The sequence below is a fragment of the Rhinoderma darwinii genome, chromosome 5, assembly GCF_050947455.1.
Source record: "Rhinoderma darwinii isolate aRhiDar2 chromosome 5, aRhiDar2.hap1, whole genome shotgun sequence".
Taxonomy (NCBI): Eukaryota; Metazoa; Chordata; class Amphibia; order Anura; family Rhinodermatidae; genus Rhinoderma; species Rhinoderma darwinii.
The window spans coordinates 77,089,123-77,113,753 of NC_134691.1; the positions used below are offsets into that span (position 1 = coordinate 77,089,123).

The window sequence follows — 24,631 nt, forward strand, 5'->3', positions numbered from 1 at the left end:
AGATGAAATAAAACATGGCAGCCCCCAGTAAATTAAGAAAGTGTTAATAAAAAAAACATTGTGTGTGAAAAAATAAAGTCCATATAATATTTTATTAAATAAAATAAAAAATCATGACACTGTCCCTTTAAGAAGTGAAAGAAAGCAGTTTTAATTTTATAACTGCGTAAACATCATAAATGGTGCTATAAATTTGTTCTGCAGGTTATTATGGTCATGACAATACTGAATATGTGTATATTTTTTATTTATTGAGACTTATTTTAATGTTTATTGTAAAAAATGTGTGTAATTTTTTTATTTAACATTTTACTTTTTTTTTTTTTTTTTTTTTTACTTTAATGTACTGGCATATATCTACATGCCAGTTACTGATAGGTATGTCCTAACAACTGCCTGTGTACTAAGAATTCCCTAACAGGAAATATGGTCCGACAGCCCTGGGGTCCTTCAATGGACCACGGGCTGTCTGCCCATATATAGTATGTCCCTCGATCGCGCCACAGGGATTCCCTGTGATGGGATCCAAAGGGCACCTCCCACTTTTCATTTTCCCCATGAATGCTGCGGTCAGCTTTGATCGGAGCATTCAGGGGAACAACAAGTGTGCGCGTGTGATCAGCATGAGGTGATACGGCCGGCACTGCACTAATGAGCGGCGGCGCAGGCACTGTAGACCGAGAACATTGGGGTGTTTTGTAGTGCGCCCGCCATATTCTGTCTTCAGTGCCGGCAATAATTAGTGCAGCGCCGGCCGCATCACATCATGCTGACTGCGCGCGCACACTTGTCAGGAGCGGGGCAATGGCTGTATTACACAGCCTCGCTCTAACAACATTCATGTGTTACTATACACAGCTTCGTATCGAAATACATGAATGAACCGTTTTGAGGGTGCACAGTATCGAAACAGTATCAATATTTCGATGCATCGTGCAACCCTAGTTTCAAGCCTCCTACACAGCTGTTTCCATTTCAGTGTGTTTCAACCTACATACGAAATTGATGATCATGATCATCGGTTTGATATTATTGGTCAATCATACACCTGACTATAATGCTACAAAATCAATGAGTTTGTGCAAGTGTACCTAGAAGAATTGATTCTGGTTTTAAGGCAAAGGATGGTCACACCAAATATTGATTTGATTTAGAGTTATCTTCTGTTCATTCACTTTGCAAGTTGTTAATTGATCAAAAAAACCTATTAACACTTCTAATTTTGAAAGTGTATGTATATGTGTGTAATATATATATATATATATATAGATATATATATATATATATATATAGATATATATATAAAAAATGTGTGTGTATATATGTATGTACGTTTTGGCCACTCTTGCATCACCAGTGGTGACCTCTCCCATTGCTGGATGCTCTGCATAATATGAGATTGTTCCAGTTTATAGAGTGTGGCGCTTCTGACGCCCCACCACACCTGGACAATGACTGGCGTTTTGCGTACACACTCCCGTTCATGATGACCGCATCCCTTTTTCTCCTTTGGATAGTGTGAGATAGCACAAGGTTTACCCCTCCTTTTTACAAATACCACAACACGGGGATAAAACTGTCCTGAGGATCTTGTTTTTTTTTTTTTTTACTTGCCTTGGAGGTTTGGTAAACAAGCTCTACAGTGGATTGTAGTGATCTGCACTCCCATGGTCTGCTTGTTCTGGCCTGTATCCATTTGTCATAATATGAAAGTTGTTTTCAAAAGAAATAATGTCTAAAATGGTCCTTTTGCATGTTTGTGAATAATTATTTTTTTTTTTTGCCATGCCTCCGAATCCACTGGCTGCGCGTGCCCAATATTCTCTGCCCCACCTCCTTATCACCTCCTGTACTGATTCTCCGACCGTCTGATTTATTCTGTTGTTAGTAAGGCTGGACATGCTCAATGTATGGACTGCAATACTGGTTGATCCGGTGTGTCGCTTTGCTCGTCATGTAGGTGTCAACCGTATGTCTGCCCCCAGTGAAGATTTGTGGACTGCCAGAGTATGCTGGATGAGACGAAAAAGTAGAGATTATAGCGTCGGACCGTATTTAGCTCTAGTCACACCGGGCATTGGAGAGTGCCACTGAGTGTAATGCCCCAGAGGTTTACAGCCATATGCCTACACATTGAATACTCTGCTACTGAGTATTGCGGCTCCACTTCTTGACGATGCTTTCCAATACAGTTAGAAAATATATAGAGGCTTATATGGCAAACTTATGTGATGTACCTATAGGATTTTTACAGTCCAAAAGTATGCCAAAAGAGTGACCTTTTATAACATAAGTTTGGATTGACCATTCATTCCTGTGGTGTGACTTAAGACGGCCGGCATTATACTGTGCACACTACTTTCTAACTTCTTTGGTCTCGTTCTCACTGGAAGGTACTGGTACGGAGTCCACCGTTGTACTGTACAGTTACACATTCTTCATCTGTCTTCGTTTCTTTTTACTCTTTTGCCTTTTTTTCTGGTCACTGTATGCTATGATTTGAGTGACAAAATAAATATTTGGAAAGAAAGCCACAAGTTTCTCTTATGTACATTACTAATGCAAATATCTGCAGTTTACTCACTAAACATTACTTGGAGAAGTGGGGGGGGGGGGCAATCCAAACATTTGCATTAAACCATTTAATCCCAGAGGTCTCGCTTATGGCCAATCCGGCGTAGATTTTTCATAAAATATGTGGACGAAATCTGCAGCGGCTGCTCTGATTTCTGCTGCGTATTTACCACCGGATCCCCATAGCTCTATTCAATGTGAATCAGCGACAATTAACTTGCTGCAGATTTTGAGATCTGCAACACATTCATTATTCCGCACAGAAATTTTCTTGAGCATTGGCAAAGGGGTATAAAATACCTCATTCATGTGCATAGTCGGTGGAATGTGAGTGGATTCTGTCAGGATTCAGGTGCAGAATCTGTGTGAACACGGCCTTAATGGGTTGTATGAGCCTAAACACTGACTAAGATTTGGGATCAATGTCTGTCCTGTGTGAGTCCGGCTGAGAACACGGGGATGAAGCGCTCAGTAGTCTTGTCACACAACACTGCTCTTGTCCTGACTTCAATGAAGCGGAGCTGCAATGGCAGGCGCAGCTTGTAGGCTAAATCGATACTGTGTATGTTAAAACCACCAAGTGGCCACAACATGCATTCACCAGGAAAGCTCCCAGTGCATACGCAGAATGTATCTTTAGGGCCCCATTCACCTGATGGATGTCAAGAGTGCCCTAATGCCATTTGTCAGACCACTATACATCGGTATACTGCCATGGTTTTTCTTAACTGTTTGTATAAAATTGTTTAGTGGACTACGCTATTTCAGAGGCATCCAAGAAAAAAAGTATTCTGTGTGGTATTCGTTTTTTAACATGGGAGTTTGACTGACTTATTCCACTGTATGACAGTGGCATTTGTCTGAGGCTTCCGTCACAGGTATGTTTAGGTAAATCTGCAGCGGAATCTAAAAACCGCTGGTAAACCTATCACAGAAATCGGCACCAAGTGCGTTTTTGCTGAGTGTTTTCCTGCGGATTTAGTATTAAAAATGTATTGTAGCAAAGTATGTGTACCTGCGGATTTCCAACCGTTTTTACTGCATTTCTGCTGCGGAATTTATTTTCCCCATTGAAGTCTATGGGCCAAACACGCAGCATCTCCGCACAGAACACACAGCATAAATGGACATGCTGCGGAATTGGAAGTTGCACCGCAGAACACTTTCCACATGACTTTTGTGCGTATTTTTTTTCCCGCAACGTGGGCTTGAGATTTTCTAAATCTCATTACGTTTGCTGCTACTCTAAATGCTGCGGAATTTCCACACAGAATTCTGTTGTAGAAATTCCGCAGTGTTTGCGCTACTTGGTTACCTGGCCGGTGGGTGCAGTCATATGCACCAGATCTTGTTGCAAAAATGTCTGTGACTGAAAATCCGTTTAATTCATCCGTATGGAGCTGGCAGAAATCCATGCACCTGCTGCAGAAACAACCACATTCAGATGAACGGAACTGATTTTCAGTGGCAGAAAATTTCTGCAACAAAATCTGCCGCGTGTGGCTGCACAAGACTCTTGGGATCTGCTTGGCAACGAGTTCTGGAAATGCCAGAGCTACTACCCATCATTGCCAATACTTCTGAACAGAAAAGTGCCTACATGATATATCTATAGGCATTGACAGGACTTGTCTGCGCCACATAGCAAATCATTTTAAAAAGAACAGGTACAGGTTGTGTCATCGGGTCATGTGCCACAACCTTCTAATCTGTTCAGTTTATCAGGCAAGCACTCGTTGGTGCCGGGATCATATATCATATTTATGCCTGCCTTTTCTAGTGAGTGGTAGACTTCTTATGTGGTAGGGTTTTCATTAACCCCTTCCCGCCGCAGCCCTTTTTCAGATTTTCATTTTCGTTTTTTCATGTCGGTCATTGTGATAGGTGCAACTTTCAAAATGCTCATTTTTTTTTTTAACTTCTCTAAATTATTTTTATGTTTTGAGGTAGAGCTACTTTGTATCCTGTATACAGAGCAGCTGTATCTAGCACTATAACCTGTATCTGTCAGGTCCGTGGGACTGGCGCGTTCAGTGTCCGCAGATCGAGCTGCTATCGATCACATCTAACTTACATGTGACAGATTACAGGTGGATTCTGTCCGCTTTCACTGAGTCAGTCCTGCGGGTCTGACAGATTCAGGTCTCCGTACGCTACAGAGCTGCTCTGCATACAGAATACAAAGCTGTATCTCAAAAAGTAGAAATTATTTTTAATAAGTATTTTGAAAGTTACACTAATCACACTTTTTTTTTTTTTTTTTTAATCCTAGCCTTTAAAGGGAATGTGTTGCTAGAAATGATTTTATATATATATATATATATACATATATATTTTTTTTTTTCAGTTAAACAATTAGTATTTGAGTGATTACACATTTTTTTCATTTTTTCACAAGTCAGGAAATATTATAAATTAGATTCTACTTTATAACATTTCCATGTGCTGGGCACAAGAGGGAGCAGTTCACAAAATTGCAGCATGGTCACTGTGGTAAAACAACCTAATTTGTTTATGCTGCAAATTTGGGGTGGACACACTCTCCTCTAGTGTCCTCACACAATCCCCCCCCCCTCCCTTCTTCTGGCTAGTGCCAGGAGAAGGAAGGTTTTGAATCTTCAAACCTCCTACACTGTGCCGCCATTTTCTGAGCGACTGCACGGTGTAGGAGGATTAGGTACAGTGCTCAGCAGACAGTATAACATGAACATAATAAATGCACACATCACATACTCGAACATAACATCACATACACGAACATAAATTACCTGCTGCCTCCGCTGGCTACGCTCGTATTCCTTGCACCTGAACCTATGGCCGGAAGCCGCGGTCGGAAGTCGTCATCTTACTGTCCGGCAGCGGCTTCCGGTCCACATGAAAATGGTGCTGGATTTCGCTCTGCGAACGAGCTTAGTTTTGGTCTGTGTGGGAGCGCCGCAGCCCCCATAGAGAAGTAAAAGTTTTAACACAGTAAAAATTAGAACGTGACAACACTAATAAATAACGTTTTTGTTTTATATTTTATTAAAAGCAATAAAATAAAAAAAATCATGATGCCTTCCCTTTAAGTCTTCGTTGCTTTCAGTGAGTGAGCTCCCTCTGTAGGATTGCGTCTGGTCTTGCGGATACTCTAAATGCTAGAATGTGAGGGTTGTAGCTTATTATTTACCCTGCTGATCCCGAGCTTTTATCCAACATGACTGTGATTACAACAGAAGATAAACTTAGTCATCTGTACGCTATTGACGCATACACTACATCATCAGTTCATGAAAAAAAGAGCACGACTGCTGCACTCTAGTTGAAAAAGTGTTCTTATTTATTCACCAAGCATGACCTTGCAATGTTTCAACCCTAAGGATATGTTCACACGGCCTATTTTCAGACGTAATTCGCTAGTTTTACGCCTGAAAAAAAAAACTGCTCCATTACGCCTACAAACATCTGCCCATTGCTTTCAATGGGTTTTACGATGTTCTGTTCCCACGAGGTGTAATTTTACGCGTCACTGTCAAAAGACGGCGCATAAAAAGACGCCCGCGTCAAAAAAGTGCATGTCACTTCTTGGGATGTTTTTGGAGCCGTTTTTCATTGACTCCATTGAAAAATCGCTCCAATAGCGTCCGTAAAATCCGCAGTGAAAAACGCGAGTTGTTAAACGTCTGAAAATCTGGCACTGTTTTCAGGCGAAAACAGCTCCGTAATTTCAGACTTATTTTGCTACTGCGTGTGAACATACCCTAACTGGGTCTTTCTCGAGCATAAATACAATGACCAAGTGCACTATATATATATATATATATATATATATATATATATATATATATATATATATATATATATACATACACACACACACACGGAACTTGGTCTGCTCCCTTGGGCTTGCAACCACAGCTCTATCCGGTGCTGCTGGATCTTCTGTTTTGCGATGTGTGTATGTATGTATGTATGTATGTATATATATATATATATATATATATATATATATATATATATATACCCCTACATTACAGCGCCAATCACATTATGTAAGAGATAGGGCACTTATAATCTGGTGACAGAGCCTCTTTAAGGCAACATTTTATATTCAATCCAGCATGTGCCACTGCCCATACCTTTTTTAGTTTTGACCTTGATAGTCTTCATATGAATGAACAATTGCCCAAAATGTTTACTGATCATAAACCCTGGTAACTGGGGGCATTGGCGACATTTCATTCATTTTGGAGACCAGGTGCTATTACTACAATAAATGGATTAACACAGTATACGCAGTTGTAGATGTGTTAAGTATTTGCAGGTTTTTGATGTCCTCCCGCACCTATTACTTTGTGTACACTGTTACAGGTGCGTTGACAGGTTGAAAGATGAAGTCCTTCTCTTGTCCCTGTTTTATGAGAGTAAACAGACGTTGTAGACTTTTAGTGCATCGTTGTATGCTCAAGGTCATCACAGGCCATGTACTATTGTTTTACCCCATGATTTAGGGTAAATATCACAACCCAATAGGAGTGTTTACTACTGTCCAGATAACCAGTTAATCATTCATTGCCCCGAACTGCGCTCGTAGGGAATTTTTGGGATATATTATGGATGCTCATTGTGTATGCTCCTGATATGCAAACATTGTGCAAATATATAACACAGTAGTCTTGTTCTCTAGCCAGACATTGTGCAAACAATAAAGCACCCTTGCCAATCCAAGCCTTTACCAGACGTTTAAGGCACCTGAGACCAGCATACAAAACGAAAGATGGGGTCCATTCCCATGGCAGGTAATCCTTCATTCACATTTGCGCTAGGGCTCCGTTCCCACGTTCCGTCGGAGCTTTCCGTCGGAACGCAGCGCTGACACACACAAACTGAAACCATAGCTTTCCATTTCCATCACCATTGATTTCAATGGTGACGGATCCGGTGCCAATGGTTTCCGTTTATCTCTGTTGTGCAAGGTTCAGTAGTTTTGACGGACTGAATAGCGTAGTCTACTACGGTGTTGATTCCGTCAAAACGACGGACCTCTTGCACAACGGAGACAATCGGAAACCAGCACCGGATCAGTCACCATTGAAATCAATGGTGATGGAAACTGAAACTTATGGTTTGTGTCTGTCTGGGCTCCGTTCTGACGGAAAGCTCTGTTTGAACGGAGCCATAGCGCAGATGTGAACGAAGCCTTACATACACTATATAGACAAAACTATTGCGACACCTCTTGATCATTCTATTCAGCTGTTTCATTCAGTTCCTTTGCCTTTACAAACATTTGTGAAATAATGGGTTGTTCTAAAGAGATCACTGAATTCCAGCGTGGTACTGTAATAGCATCATAGCAAACAAGTCAGTTTGTGTAATTTCTTCCCTCCTAGATATTCCACGATCAACTGTAAGTGGTATTATTACAAAGTGGAAGCGTTTAGGAAACACCGCAACTTAGCTGTAAAGTGGGAGGCAATGTAACGTTACAGAGCGGCGTCATCGAGTGCTGAGGCCCATAGTGCACAAAAGTCACCAACACACTGCTGACTCAACTGCAGAGCTCCAAACCTCCTCTGGCATTAACGTCCGCACAAAAACTCTGCCCCTGCAGCTTTATGGCAGGGTTTCCATGGCGGAGCGGCTGCATGCAAGCCTTACATCACCAAGCACAATGCCAAGCATCGTATGGAGTGGTGTAAAGCAGCCGCCACTGGACTCTGGAGAGTGGAAATGTGTTCTGTGTAGTTATCAATCACACTTCTATTTGGCAATCTGATGGACATGTCTGGGTTTGGGGAATGCCTGGAGAACATTACCTGTCTGTCTGCATTGTGCCAACTCTAAAGTTTGGTGGAGGAGAGAATTCTATGGGGTTGCTAGTTTTTCAGGGGTTGCCCTAGGCACCTTAATTCCAGTGAAGGGAAAACTTAATGCTTCAGCATACCAAGACGATGTGAACAATTGTATGCTTCTAACTTTATGGGAACAGTTTGGGGAAGGCTTTTTTCTGTTCCAGCATGACCTTGCCCCAGTGCACAAAGCAAGATCCATAGAGGCATGGTTGGGGGAGGTTGATGTAGAAGAACTTGACTGGGCCACACAGAGCCCTGACCTCAACCCCATCCAACACCTTTAGGATGAACTAAAATGGAGATTGTGAGCCAGGACCTCTTATCCAACATTACTGTCTGACCTCACAAATGCCCTTCTGGATGAATGGGCAAAAATTCCCACAGACACACTCCTAAATCTTGTAGAAAGTCTTCCCACAAGAGTGGAAGCTGTTTTAGCTGCAAAGGGGGAACCAACTGGCTAAGGCTTCTTAAAGAGGCTCTGTCACCAGATTTTGCAACCCCTATCTGCTATTGCAGCAGATAGGCGCTGCAATGTAGATTACAGTAACGGTTTTATTTTTAAAAAACGAGCATTTTTGGCCAAGTTATGACCATTTTTGTAGTTATGCAAATGAGGCTTGCAAAAGTCCAAGTGGGTGTGTTTAAAAGTACAAGTCCAAGTGGGCGTGTATTATGTGTGTACATCGGGGCGTTTTTAATACTTTTACTAGCTGGGCGCTCTGAAGAGAAGTAACATCCTCTTCTCTTCAGAACGCCCAGCTTCTGACAGTGCAGATCTGTGACGTCACTCACAGGTCCTGCATAGTGTCGGCCACATCGGCACCAGAGGCTACAGTTGATTCTGCAGCAGCATCAGCGTTTGCAGGTAAGTCGATATAGCTACTTACCTGCAAACGCCGATGCTTCTGCAGAATCAACTGTAGCCTCTGGTGCCGATGTGTCCTCGCTCGTCCGACACGATGCAGGACCTGTGAGTGACGTCACAGCGTGATCTCTCGAGAACACGCTGTGTCTGCACTGCCAGAAGCTGGGCGTTCTGAAGAGAAGTGGATGATACTTCTATACACAACGCCCAGCTAGTAAAAGTAGTAAACACGCCCCGATGTACGCACATAATACACGCCCAGTTGGACTTTTACTTTTCAACACGCCCAGTTGTACTTTTGCAAACCTCATTTGCATAAATACAAAAATGGTCATAACTTGGCCAAAAATGCTCGTTTTTTAAAAATAAAAACGTTACTGTAATCTACATTGCAGCGCCGATCTGTTGCAATAGCAGATAGGGGTTGCAAAATCTGGTGACAGAGCCTCTTTAAAGAGACTACTGTATCTACTGAGCATGCCCACACAGGCTGGTGGTTCTGCAGAGAGCTCTCTCTGTCTGTGTGTTCTTGCAGGAGGGAACACCGCGCAAGCCCGCTTGACACTGTCTGTAGCGGATTGGACAGTGTCAGAGCGAAGAGATCACGCCCCCTTGCCATTTAGTTAGATAGAAACGTCCCGTTGACAGTTTACATATCGGGTGGCAAATATAACGGCACCGATATGTAAATAACGGAGGAAGATAGGAAAAAAAATGTAAAGTGAGGCAGTGTTTGTGAAACCCTGCCTGTTCCATGCTGCACATGTATGAGCAGGTGAAAGGTTGTCTAAGTGTGATTGGGGAGTGGTTGTGTTCAGAATTAGCCAATCATAAGAGGGTGTTCACACTTATGTAGTTTTGTTGCTTTTATTTTTCCCCTTTAAATTATTTTTGTTTTTCAATGGAATTGTATAGATTATGGGTCACATTAAAGGTGGAAAGAGTTCTGAAATGATTCATCTTGTACTGATTTTTTTGACATGACAAAATCCTGGCATTTTAACAGGGGTGTGCAGACTTTTTATATCCACTGTATTCACAAGCTCACCACCCCTACTGAAGAGACCCCATTCACATCGCGTTTGTGCTGTCCGCTAAGCGTATACGTTTTAAAACTCTAAAAAAGTATTGAAACGTACAGCTCGGTGTATACATAGACTATAATGGGTCAAACGTAGATGAAAATAGAATCCGTTGGCCTCGATGTGAGTCTTATGGGAATGAATGGCGAAGCTGACTTCCTGTCCACACGTGAGACGCTGTGGCAGATGGAGAGTCCTACTATTACTGGTCACATGACACAGCGGAGGACCGGAAGGGAGTGGATAACTCACAAATACAGCCACCTTCACCACAGTTTACATAATGTGCCTTTCCAACAAGCCAGAGAATAAAAAATGTTGTGGGAATGCTCCTCTTAATGCATGATACTCTCCAGGGATAAGCAATTTGAAACATTGGGTTAAAAGTTGGAGATTCTTCCTCCCAATATTGCCTCTGCTACACCTCCATCCAGAAGTTTAATTCTGATGGCGAGAGACGCAGCCGGCAGATCGGATAATTTTGATGTTCTAGATAACCTGCCGTACAATACCGGAAGCTTCTCCTCCAACATTTTTATACATGAAGGAAAGCAACAAGCCTGTGCTGCAAAACCACCATGTAGTTTATTTGCAACCATCTGAACTTTTGAGATCAACCGTTCGTGATAAATAAAAGGCTTTGACCGATGATAAAAGTTTGGGTTGTTTTTTCATAATCCTAAAGTCCTAAAGTGTTCTGCAGCCTGGATAATTCTGAAGGTTCTTTACACTGGGAGGGAACAAAGAGAGCAGATTTGTTTGTAAAAGTTTTTTCTTTAACGAATAATTGTTGTATTTTATGTGGTGTGAAAAGTTCAGCTCTGTAATGTTGGTTCTGGTTGATGCCAGCCTGGGTACAGTGCTAGGAGACGGTGGTGCCCACAGTTATCAGGTGACTGCAGTGTTAGTTAGGCTTGAAGCTCAAGTCCCTGGGAGCCACTCCATGTAATGTCACAGATTGCCTGTCCCTTAGGGAGCCCGGAGAGCCTGTTCCTGTTGCCCGAGGTACGGAAACCGGCTGTGATGCAGCGTTTTGTGTGACTTGATGGGAATTGCATTACTCTGGTCAATAGCTCTGATAATTATCAAGTGGATCACTTCCAAGGTGGGAGAATATAACGCTAGAAGTCACGTGAATCATCCATGTAACATGCAGACCGCTCTGTATACAGAAGATGTAGACTAAAATCTTACAGAAGTTCTAGAGCGTGTGTGCGTGCGCGTGTGTGATATTACCTGACTAAAATTGTTTACAAGAAAAGGGGGTGATCTACTGGAATTAATGTTAAGTCTGGCAGATGGTGAAATCCTGTAATGGAATATGTTTACATGGCAGCTTCTCTATAACACCAGTTGTCCCATGGCAGCCATGTACATATACTGAACGCTGTCACAGTTTAGTACTCGTATACGTATATACCATACAGGCAACTCCTGCGGGTGCTAGGGCCTAATCGGTAAGAGGGCCACCCTCCCCCTGTGTAGATTTATTTAGGGCCTCCGTCTCTCCCCTGGCATTATCATTAAATTAGGAGGGGGGGGGGGGGGGCAGAATCTCGCTCGATAGTAAGTTTGTAGGGTTTTATATGGTTCTATACAGTCATTTTCTAGAGTTGTAAATCCTGACCATCTGCGAGTGCAAACATCTGTTGGAGCAGCCTTCTTTTATTGTATTTACTGTATGTAACAATACAACTTGTGTTCAGTCATTTTCCTTCCCTAGCTGTTGTCTTATCTAATCTTGCCTATTTGTTTTATGCATCCATTCATGTTGCCGTTTAATGACTATATTGATGAAAATTGGTTTACAAACAATCAGCAATCTACGTTAATGGGATTGTCTCATCACAGGGAATTCGCTGCGATACAATCCTATTAATATGGGATTTCCCCGAGACCACGGTTTGTGCCAGAAAAAGTTGCCATCCCGTGATAATTTCATCTGCGGTGGTTATCTTAAACATGCCTTTTTAAGGTTTCCATACATAACTGGAACTTCAAATGATTTGTTTACAGGCTGAGTTCACACATTGCGGATTTGTTGCTGATTTTTATTGCAAATTTTACCCTTTGTAATGCAAAATGATGAGATCTGCAACCAAATCTGTGTGAACTCTGCAACCAAATCCGTGCGTCTGTACAGTTACGCTCTGTTCACATCTGCGTCGTTTTTTTTTTGTCATTTTTGAGGCTCCAACACAAATGTGGACAGCGCAACATACTATGCAACTATAACTGCTATATAGCTGGGCTGTATGTTTCTGAAAACCAAAATTAATAAAATACTTATTGTAGATCCTTTGTAAATAAACAACATGGCGGAGATTTCACGCAGAAGACACATCAGCATTAGGCTAGATTCACACGAACGTGTCAGTTTTTTATACGCGCATTAAAAAAAAAATTCTTGCGGTTTTTGCGTTGGCAAAAAAAACAAAAACCTGAAGGCGGTGTTTTTTCTCCTCATCATGTCTTTAGCAACTAGTGCGTGAAAAATACGCACACCACACAGATGTAGTCTCACCGTTTTTCTCACGCACCCTTTGACTTCAATGGGCTGCGTGGTGCGCAAAAACGCACCAAAATAGGACATGCAGTGGGTTTCACGGAACATATGTCTGAATAGCCCCATTGACTTTCATAGGTCCGTGTGGTTTCCGTGAAAAAAACGGACAGCACACGGACTGGAAATACGCTCGTCTGAATAAGGCCTTAGTGTGAATTCAGCTTGTAAAAAAACTATTGTGTTTAATGGAAACGACCCTGTTGTTAAAAACATTGATGAAATACAGTATGTTGAATGAGACTACACATGCGGAAGTTACCACTATGTATACACGTATATAGCGGATGCACCCACTGGCTTCACGTTGGTTGGGTTATTTCGTAGATGCTCTAAAGCTGCCCATACACACATTAGCAATATGTCAGCCATACGATCTCTCACAACTGCCCTATAAACTCGCACACTCCAACTGGATGACCATGCATGTTTAATTAGGAGAAGAGATTCGGCCTCTGAGGGAATTCAGGATCTGGCCTGTTGGGCTAGTGCCATACACATTAGCTCGTAGTCCGATGCAATATTAATACACCGTGCTATGCATACTGTGGGGGTGGAGCATGACAAAGGGATTCTCACTGTGGTGTCATGCACCGCCCCTGAAAAGAAGTAGTAAGTAGACCTTATTTAGACCAGCATAGGGGCGTAGCGTGCTAAAGGGATGCATTCAGTATCTCAAGTAAACGGAATATATACATTTTAAAGAACGTATAGAAAGATACGATTACTTTTTAAGCAAAATGTTTTTCTTGGTATTTTTCATGTGGTATACAAACAACACTATGGCAATAGTGTATAAAAGTACAAAATCTGTCACCCAATATGCTGGAGTCCTTATTTTTTTTTCTTCAGAAAGTCCGGTAAAAGATCTCTCTTTTTTTTTTTCCCCGGATAGATAACGGTTAGGACTTCGGCAGAGACCCACCTGGAGGAACAGTCGGCGTTTGGCTAAGACTGGTGCGACGTTTCAAGGGTCTGTCCCGTTTCTCAAGCGTCAGAAGCATTGCTTGAGAAAGGGGGCGGAGCCCCGAAATGTCGTAGCAAGACACCGACTGTTCCTCTACGTGGGTCTCTGCCGAAATCCTAACTCTTATCTATCCAGGAAAAGAGATGTCTTACCGGACTTTCTGAAAAAAAAGGACTCCAGCATATTAGGTGACGCGTTTTGTACTATTGCCATAGTGTTGTTTGTATACCTAAAAAAATAAAGACATATTTTTTTTGCTTTAAATAATCGCATCTTATTTCTATACGTGCTTTAAAATGTATATATTCCGTCATGCACCGCCCCACAAGCCCTGGACTCACCATAATAGTGTGTCCTTTAACACTAGGGGCTCTGTCTTGTGAATTCTTTTTTTAATAAAAAATATTTCTACATTTGCCGTGGGACGATAAATCGGGCTGAAGAGCGAGTGAATGTATTGTTTTAAAATGAAATCTACAGACCAGTTATTAGGTCATCCAGATACATTTGTAAACGCAGTACTTTTTTATTTGATAAGATTTGCGTTTTATAATGCTGTGGACTTTAGGTGTATAGTGCTCTTCTTTTATAGGGCTCTGTTCACACTGTGTTTATGAATATTGGTGCACAACCATGACTAACCACATAGTGTGAACATGTCCTGTTATGTATTTTTGACAATGGTAAATTGTAAATCTTCTGCATAATAATATTTCCGTTTTTTTTGTTTGTTTTTTTCAGAGACGTGGGGCTATTTCGTATGACAGTTCTGACCAAACTGCTTTGTACATTCGTATGCTAGGTAAGCATGTTAAACAATAAAAATAAAGATCCTCCAAAACCGTGGATGCTATAATGAAGAATATGAATTTTACCTTTAGTCATCCATAAAGTTGCTGCTTCAGATCATGGGATGTTTGTCATACATGTAGTCATTTTATATGTGAAGGCTGGTCATTTTTAGGAGGTTTTTGAAACCGGAAATACGTGAGATAAAGTAGTTATCATGGGGCAGACATTTTTCTGGAATCCTAGTCACTAATCCTAATCATCTCCTTGAGGAAGGAACACTGTGGTCTACCCCTCCCCAGCCAGAAATGGTTGCTCCCCATATATAATATTGAACCTCAGCAGTAAGGCTGGTATCCCACGTAGCCTAAGCGCTGCGGAGATTCCACAGCATTCCACAGCAGCAGCAAAGTGAATAAGATTCAGAAAACGCAGAGAAAACATTCGTAAATTGACCTGCGGTGCGGATATTAAAGAGGCTCTGTCACCAGATTATAAGTGCCCTATCTCCTACATAATCTGATTGGCGTTGTAATGTAGATAACAGCAGTGGTTTTTATTTTGACAAACGATCATTTTTGAGCAAGTTATGAGCAATTTTAGATTTATACTAATTAGTTTCTTAATAGACAACTGTTGTGAAGAGAAGTGTATGACGCTGACCAACCAGTGACCAATCGGCGTCATACACTTCTCTCCATTCATGTCCATTTGTACTCAGCACAGCGTGATCTCGCGAGATCACGCTGTGCTGTCACATAAATCCACATTAACTTTACTAAAATGTCTTGTATTATAGACATTGCCTCCAGCCAGGACGCGATGTCTATTCACACTCCCAACACTTTGGTAAAGTTTGTGTGGAACTTAATCACAGCACAGTGTGATCTCGCGAGACCACGCTGTGAATGACCGCACAGAGTGCTATACGAGTAAGTCCCACAAAAACTTTACCGAAGGGTCAGGAGTGTGAATAGACATCGCGTTCTGGCTGGAGGCAAACAGACATGAATGGAGAGAAGTGTATTACGCTGATTGGTCAGCGTCATACACTTCTCTTTACAACTCCCATTGGTCAAAAGGTAAAAAACGCCCAGTTGTCTATTAAGAAACTAATTGGCATAAATCTAAAATTGCTTATAACTTGCTCAAAAATGATCTGGGTATTGTCATAACGACGCTTTCGTCTGTTCTTCTTCCAGGCCGGCCTCCTGGGATGACATTTCATTCCAATTGACTGCAGCCAATCACAGGCTGCAGCGGTTAGATGGGCTGCAGCGTCAGCCCGGGAGGCTGGACTTCACGAAAACAGAGAGGGGTGTCACCATGACTATGCAAGTATGAACTTTTTATTATTTTTTAAGTGCTGCTTTCCACAGCAGAAATTCCCGCCCAAAAATGTGGTGCGCTTTTTCGGAGGAAATGTGCTGCGGGTTCTAGGTCGGATAAGCTGCATAGTTTTACGCAGAATATCAGACTCGTGGGAACCCGGCGTTATTTATATTCATTTACCCATGGGAACCTGGCAGATAATTATATTAGGGATGTCACGATATCAGAATTTGGACTTCGATACCGATACTTCGTTTAGTATTGCGATTTCGATACTTTGCCAACAGTAATAATAAAAAATATTTCTTCCGTTTTCTGATGTGAGGCGCGTGGTGTGATGATGAATTTAACCTTCATGTGCCTCACATTAATAGTAATTAATCCCAGCATGTTTTTCAGACATAATGGGTTAATGTGTAAGGTACATGATGGTGTTAATTACTATTAATGTGAGGCACATGGAGGTTAAATTCATCACACCTCGTGCCCCACAATAAGTGATAGAAAGCAGTTTTTATTTTATTTTTTTTACAGCGTACACATCATAAATGATGTAAATGATGCAGGTTGTTACGGCCGCACCAATACCCAATATGTGAATATTTTATGTATTGAGACTTATTTTAATGTTTATTGTAAAAAAGGTGTATGTGTATTTTTTTTAAAATTTAACATTACTTTATTTTTAAACTTTAATGTACTGGTATATATCTATATGCCAGTACATTAGCCTGTGTACGTATAGTACACAGGAAGTTGTTAGGACATACCTAAGTATGCCCTAACAACAGGAAATATGGTAGGACAGCCCTGGGGTCCTTCAATGGACCCTGGGCTTTCTGCCCATATATGGTATGTCCATCAATCGCGTCACAGGGAATTTCTGTGACGCGATCCAAGGGGCATCCCCCCTTCTCACTTCCCCTTGAATGCTGCGGTCGGCTTTGATCGCAGCATTCAGGGGAATAGCGGCGGAGATGAGAGGTTTCTCCGATCTCCGCCGTTATAGAGCGGGGCTGCGGCTGTGTAATACAGCCATTGCCCCGCTCCTGACAACAAGTGCGCGCGCGGTCAGCATGAGGTGATGCAGCCGGCGCTGCACTATAATGAGCGGCGGCACAGGCACTGAGGACAGAACAGGGGGGTGTTTTGCAGTGCGCTCGCTATGTTCTGTCTTCAGCGCCGCCGCTCATTAGTGCAGCGCCGGCCGCATCAAATCATCCTGACAGCGCGCACTTGTTATCAGGACTCAGGAGCGGGGCAATGACTGCATTACACAGCCGCAGCCCCGCTCTCATATACATTCATGTGTTACTATACTGAGCTGTGCGGACGCACAGCTAAGTATTGAAATACATGAAATAACGGTATTGAACCGTTTGGGGATGCAGAGTATCGAAACAGTATCGAAGTTTTGATGCATCGTGCATCCCTAAATTATATACTCTGGTATCCTCTTGGTGGGATGAATAACTGACATTGAATAGTCATTAGCGCACACGCTCTCCTCTCTCCAGCTCTTGCTGTAACACTGTCCATATCTGATTGGACAGTGTCTCAGCCATAGTAACACGCCCCCTTTCCATTACACACCCAATTGACAGTTCAGGGGGTTATTTAAATATCGAGCGCCAAATATAATGGCACCAATATCTAAATAACGGAGGAGGGTGGAATTTTTTTTTAAAGTGCCCAGTGTTTGTGCAGCCCTGCCCATTACATGCTACACTCCGCTGCACATGTATGAGGAGGTGAAAGGTTCTCTTTAACCCCTTAATGACCGCCTATTAGCCTTTTCATGGCGGTCATTAATTCTACAGCGCCGCTATTCCACGGCGCTGCATTAGAATAAAGTAAACCGAGCAGGGAGCTGTCAAATCTCCCTGCTCTCAGCTGCTAGAGGCAGCTGAGGGCTGGGAGCGTCCCTGCTCTGCCGGGTGAGATCGATATTCGTATCGATCTCACCCGTTTAACCCCTCAGATGCGGTGCACAATAGCGTGCACCGCATCTGAGTGGTTTTGGAGAGAGGGAGGGAGCTCCCTCTCTCTCCCACCGACACCCGGCAATATGATTGCCGAGTGTCTGTGTCTCCGATGGCAGCCGGGGGCCTAATAAAGGCCGCCAGGTCTGCCTGTAGTGAATGCCTGCTAGGTCATGCCGGAGGCATGACCTAGCAGATGCCTGTCCGTTTTAAACGGACAGGCATAATACACTGCAATACAGAAGTATTGCAGTGTATTATAATAGCGATTGCAGAATCGCATATTAAAGTCCACTAGTGGGACTAGTAAAAAAGTAAAAAAAAAAGTTTTATAAAGTTAATTAAAAAAAAAGTGAAAAAAAAAAAATGAAAAACCCACTTTTTCCCCTTGCAAACTGCTTTACTATTAAAAAAACAAAATAAAGTAAAAAAGTTACACATATTTGGTATCGCCGCGTCCGTAACGACCCCGACTATAAATCTATTGCATTACTTAACCCGCACAGTGAACGCCGTAAAATATAAAATAAAAAACAATGGAAAAATTGCTGTTTTATGTTAATCCTGACTTTAAAAAAATGTGATAAAAACTGATCAAAAAGTCGCATCTACTCCAAAATGGTACCAATAAAAACTACAAGTCTTCCCGCAAAAAAACAAGCCCTCATACAACTGCATCGGCGGAACAATCAAATAGTTATAGCTCTTCGAATGTGACGATGGAAAAACTTAAAAAATGGCTTGGTCATTAGGGCCCAGAATGCAAGCAGGGGGAAGGGGTTAAAGGAGTTTCCAGGCTGCTTTAATGTTTACTTGTCCTAAGGACAGTCATCGGTGGCACTTCTGTCAATCCGCTGAATGAAGGTGCCCCAGCATCAATGGAATGAAGGTGCATTACCAGACACAGCCACAACTCTATGTATGGCGCTTTACCTTTGTAAACATTGAAGGGATACTGCATTCTGCTGATCCCACTGTCAAACCCTCATTGATCAAATATTGATGGTCTATCCTAAGGACGGTCCGTCAGTATTAGGCTGGGTTCACACGAGCACAATAACGTCCATAATGGACGGACGTATTTCGGCCGGCAGTCCCGGACCGAACTCAGTGCAGGGAGCCGGGCTCCTAGCATCGTAGTTCTGTACGACGCTAGGAGTCCCTGCCTCTCTGCGGGACAACTGTCCCGTACTGTAATCATGTTTTCTTTACGGGACAGTAGTTCTACGGAGAGGCAGGGGCTCCTAGCGTCGTACATAACTATGATGCTAGGAGCCCGGCTCCCTGCACTGTGTTCGGTCCGGGACTTGCGGCCGAAATACGTCCGTCAATTACGGACGTAATTAGTGTGTGTGCACATACCCTTAAAGTCCCAGAAAACCCAAGTCAACTGCTTCTCCTCCACCTATCATATCGCAGATCCCCCTAACTAAAGACTGAGATGCTGGACTTTGCTATATGGTCAAAGTTGATCAGACTTAATTTGTCTTTATTTTATTAGTATAATGTTTCAACAGTGGACCTGACCATTGTCACTAAAACGTAAGGTCCTTGTTATTTTAGCAACCAGCTGACACAGGTTTTATAGAGGCTAAAGGCCCTTTTACACTGGGCGATTATCGGGCAGACAAGCATTCATAGAACGCTCGTTCCTGAAAATTGCCCTGTATTAACAGGGCAGAGATCAGCAGATGAACGAGTAAATGCTCGATCATCTGCGGATTGTATCATTTAAAAAAAGTGAAGTATTATCATTGTCGGCAGCACATCTCCCTCCCGACATTATGATAACGTATGGGGATAAGCGATCGGAGTAACGACTGCTCGTCCAAATACACTCTGTGTGACAGGAGCAAACGAGCGTCTATCAACGATGTCTCGTTGATCGCGCTCGCTGCATCGGCCGAATATCGGCCAGTGTGTAAAAGGCTCTTTAGGTTTCGAGACCCGAGATGTGACTCTAATAGCCTATATCTTATCTGAGATCTCCAGTAGCTCTTTGGCTCTCTTACGTCATTGATAAGATTCTGTAGTGCCTCCACCTTTATAGCAACCAGTTGTCAACATGCATGGGGGACGTTGATGTTACTATTTTCATACCACTTGGCCCCGTGAATATATTGTCTGTTAAAGATCATCTTTTTTTTATTGCAGACTTTATTGTTTTATATTTGCATGTGTAATAGCAGATTAACTGTTCTCTCACATAGGGGGTCTTATAGATAATATATGGATGTCGCTGGCAGATGGCAAAAAGAGGGAAAGTTCTAATTGGGTAACACTCACTTGGATAGATTTCATGACTAAACTAAGTTGAAGCAACATAAATTGGTTTGTGTGTAGGTGTATCTGCCCTAGAAGAGTCTACATGCAATGTGTACACCCACAATGCCATGCTGTACGGCTGGATGGACAATCCTAATGCACAGTAAGCATTAGCAGATCGTACGGGACTGACACATCGGCCCCCTAATAATAATTGTTGTCCAGAACAATCAGATGCCTCCTTGCATTTTCAAAGGGGATCCAGAAAAACGTCATCCCATACAGTGGAGAGTGGTCGGTGCACGCGCAGTCACTGTCCTTTGTCGTCTATGGCACGTAAGAAAACCACCAAGCATGTACCACCATTCTCCGGATCAGTGCGAGTCCCTGTCGTCAGACCCTCAGTTCTGACATTTTTGGCATATCAAATAAATGTTCCATGAATGTCAATCATCAGCTTAGCTGAACTGTCTGTAGAGAATCTGAGGAAGTCCTGAACCTCCTTCGTAGGCTGCTGTGTCGAAACATGAATTCAATAGGAAATTCAATGCCTGATTGATTATAAATCATAATGGATAAAACCATGAATCAGAGGATAGTGACACGCTAAGGCTATGTTCACACTGTGTTCAGGCTTTGTTTGCCCGGGAAAAAGTGTGGTGAACATAAAGCCCTAACATATAACACTCTATGTCGTGTATAGTCTGCAATGTAAAATTCACTGTGGCCGAGATTTCTGGGAAGAATTTGTTGTTTGCATTTGCAACCAGCAGGAAGACTGCTGAAGAAATGTCCATTCTCTTCTCTTTTTTTTTTTTTTGCGCCTCACCTATTGACTTAACCCCTTAATGACCAGCCTATTTTAAACCTTAAAGAGGCTCTGTCACCAGATTTTGCAACCCCTATCTGCTATTGCAGCAGATCGGCGCTGCAATGTAGATTACAGTAACTTTTTTATTTTTAAAACACGAGCATTTTTGGCCAAGTTATGACCATTTTTGTAGTTATGCAAATGAGGCTTGCAAAAGTCCAAGTGGGTGTGTTTAAAAGTAAAAGTCCAACTGGGCGTGTATTAGGTGCGTACATCGGGGCGTGTATTATGTGCGTACATCGGGGTGTTTTTACTACTTTTACTAGCTGGGCGCTCTGACGAGAAGTATCATCCACTTCTCTTCAGAACGCCCAGCTTCTGCCAGATCACGCTGTGACGTCACTCACAGGTCCTGCATCGTGTCAGACGAGCGAGGACACATCGGCACCAGAGGCTACAGTTGATTCTGCATCAGCGTTTGCAGGTAAGTAGCTACATCGACTTACCTGCTAACGCCGATGCTGCTGCAGAATCATCTGTAGCCTCTGGTGCCGGTGTCCTCGCTCGTCTGACACGATGCAGGACCTGTGAGTGACGACACAGCGTGATCTCTCGAGAACACGGCTGTGTCTGCACTGCCAGAAGCTGGGCGTTCTGAAGAGAAGTGGATGATACTTCTCATCAGAACGCCCAGCTAGTGAAAGTAGTAAACACGCCCCGATGTACGCACATAATACACGCCCAGTTGTACTTTTACTTTTCAACACGCCCAGTTGTACTTTTGCAAGCCTCATTTGCATAACTACAAAAATAGTCATAACTTGGCCAAAAATGCTCGTTTTTTAAAAATAAAAACGTTACTGTAATCTACATTGCAGCGCCGATTTGCTGCAATAGCAGATAGGGGCTGCAAAATCTGGTGACAGAGCCTCTTTAATGACCAAGCCATTTTTTAAGTTTTTCCATTGCCTCATTCAAAGAGCTATAACTTTTTTATTTTTGCGTCGACATAGCTGTATAAGGTCTTGTTTTTTGCGGGACAAATTGTACTTTTTAATAGCACCATTTTGGAGTACATAGAATTTATTGATTAACTTTTATTAACTTTTTTTTTTAGGGGAATAGAAAAAAAACTGCAATTTTACCACACTTTTTTGTGTCCTAAATTTACGCCGTTTACCGTGTGGTATAAATAACACAACTTTATTCAGCGGGTTGTTGTGATAGCAACGATACCAAATTATTTTGTTTTTGTGTCTCCATATTTGAGCCATAACTTTTTTGCAGTTGTATGAGGGTTTTTTTTTTGCGGGACGACTTGTAGTTTTTATCGGTACTATTTTGGAGTAGATGCGACTTTTTGATCACTTTTTATCACATTTTTTTTAAGGCTGGATTCAAAGAAAACAGCAATTTTTGTATGATTTTTTTATTTTATTTTTTGCGACGTTCACCTTGCGGGTTAAATGATGTAATAAGTTTATAGTTGGGGTCGTTACGGACGCGGCGATACCAAATATGTGTAACTTTTTTACTTTATTTTGTTTTTTAATAATAAAGCTTTTTGTAAGGGGAAAAAGTGGGTTTTCATTAAAAAAAAAATTCCACTTTAAACTTCTTGTTTACTTTTTTTTACTAGTCCCACTAAGGGACTTTAATATGCGATCATCCGGGGACTTCTGTATTGCAGTGTATTACTGCCTGTCCGTTTAAAACGAACAGGCATCTGCTAGGACATTCCTCCGGCATTACCTAGCAGGCATTCACTACAGGCAGACCCGGGGGCCTTTATTAGGCCCCGGCTGCCATTGGAGACACAGACACTCGGCGATCTTATCGCCGGGTGTCGGTGGAATGAGAGGGAGCTCCCTCCCTCTCTCCAAAACCACTTAGATGCGGCGCTCGCTATTGAGCGCAGCATCTGAGGGGATAAACGGGTGAGATCGATACTGATATTGATCTCACCCGTTTGAGCAGGGACGCCCCCAGCCCTCAGCTACCTCTGAGAGCAGGGAGATTTAACAACTGCTCTGTTTATGTATTCCGATGCAGCGCCGTAAAAAGGCCTATGCATTGGAATAAAGCCCGTTACTGGCCGCCGTAAAAACACTATGGGGCGGTCACTAACGGGTTAAGAAAGGAAGAGGATCACCGCATCGGAGAGAATATTTGATGTAATATGATGGGTGAAAGCCTTTACAGGATCCTGATCCATGGTTCCACTAATGTAAATAAAAATTTTCAAGGGACAAGGCAGCACATCCAAAAATGGGAATTTTATTTACCCACAAATGCGACGTTTCAGTCCAGCAGGACCTTTCTCAAGCGTACAATGTAATGCTACATATGAACACTCCAGCAATGGACAGTGAGCTGGTTGTCCATGGCCAAGATACTGGGAGCTCCGGTAATCCTTTGTTATTGCTGAGGTTTCCAGCAGCCAGACTCACCGTGATATGTTCACCATCACGGCTACCACCTCACACAAGAAGATTGTTCGATGGACGACTCCTTTTAAGATTATATTGGGTGGAGTTAAAAGAGTTTCTTGTCTCTTAACATCTACATAGCCAGCGCTGGTCATATACTTAAAGTTGTTGGCCGAACGGCAATTCCCACTGACACTCTCTTATTAGGGCTGCGCAATTAATCAATATTTATGTCAATGGACAGTGGGAGACCAGACCCCGCCAGACACCCGTGGCAGCAGACTCTCTCCCGGCTAAATGAAGGGATTGGGTATCAAACAAACATGTTCAGTTCTCGATTCCCTTGTGGTTGTAATGGAGTCTAATATCTTTTATAGCACAAATAGGTTGATTTGCTATTATTAAACAATTGCACTCCATCTTTTCTGTATTTCTGTATTTTTATTAAATTATCCTGAGATATTGTTTCTATGCATTGAAGCTTATGTTTACCTTTGAACACCATTTTATGGGACTACTAAATTAATCATCTTTTTTATCTAGATTAATTCTATTAGTAAATTAATTACACTACTTATCTTGTATTCAGCCTGAGTTACATACTGTATTGCAGTCCAGAGCAGCATTCACAATTCTGCAGGCCTCAGAGCTGACCTCTCCCAGCATTCCTTGCTGGCTGTATATCTTTACAAAGCTTGATCTGGTGATTTCATTTGTACATTAATCTAATGAAGGTAAACTAAGCTGGCTATACAAATTAGATACATTGGGAGGAAAGCTAGGATCGGACTGCTTGGATTTCAACTTGCTCGATCTTTTGTTCCGCTGAGTTCTGCCAAAAGTGTTTGGCAACGGCATTTCCCCCTGTAGTACACATGCAGGCTTTGGCAATCTGAGTATAGCCTAGGATATCCACTAAACCTTTAAGGTTGGGGGGGGGGGGGTTGTCAGTAAGTTTTCTGACAGTTTCCAATAGCTGTCAGCAGGATACTGGAACTACGAATCCGTTCAGGATAAGATAAGCAATTTATTTACAAAACTACTTAACTTTTGTATATTTTGCCCATATAAATGGTGTATAAATACCACACATAGGAAGCTTTCTGGCCCTGCATCAGTTGCCATGTCTTAGCAC

At 42.3% G+C, this 24,631-nt stretch overlaps 1 protein-coding gene across 1 annotated transcript in view; it reads left to right on the forward strand.

Annotated features, from left to right (window-relative positions):
- PDE7A (phosphodiesterase 7A) overlaps positions 1–24,631 on the forward strand; it is a 97,160-nt gene that overhangs the window by 43,873 nt on the left and 28,656 nt on the right. The window contains exon 2 of the mRNA XM_075826173.1: positions 14,630–14,690. Coding sequence (XP_075682288.1) covers positions 14,630–14,690 — 61 coding nt within the window. The remainder of the gene's footprint in view (positions 1–14,629; positions 14,691–24,631) is intronic.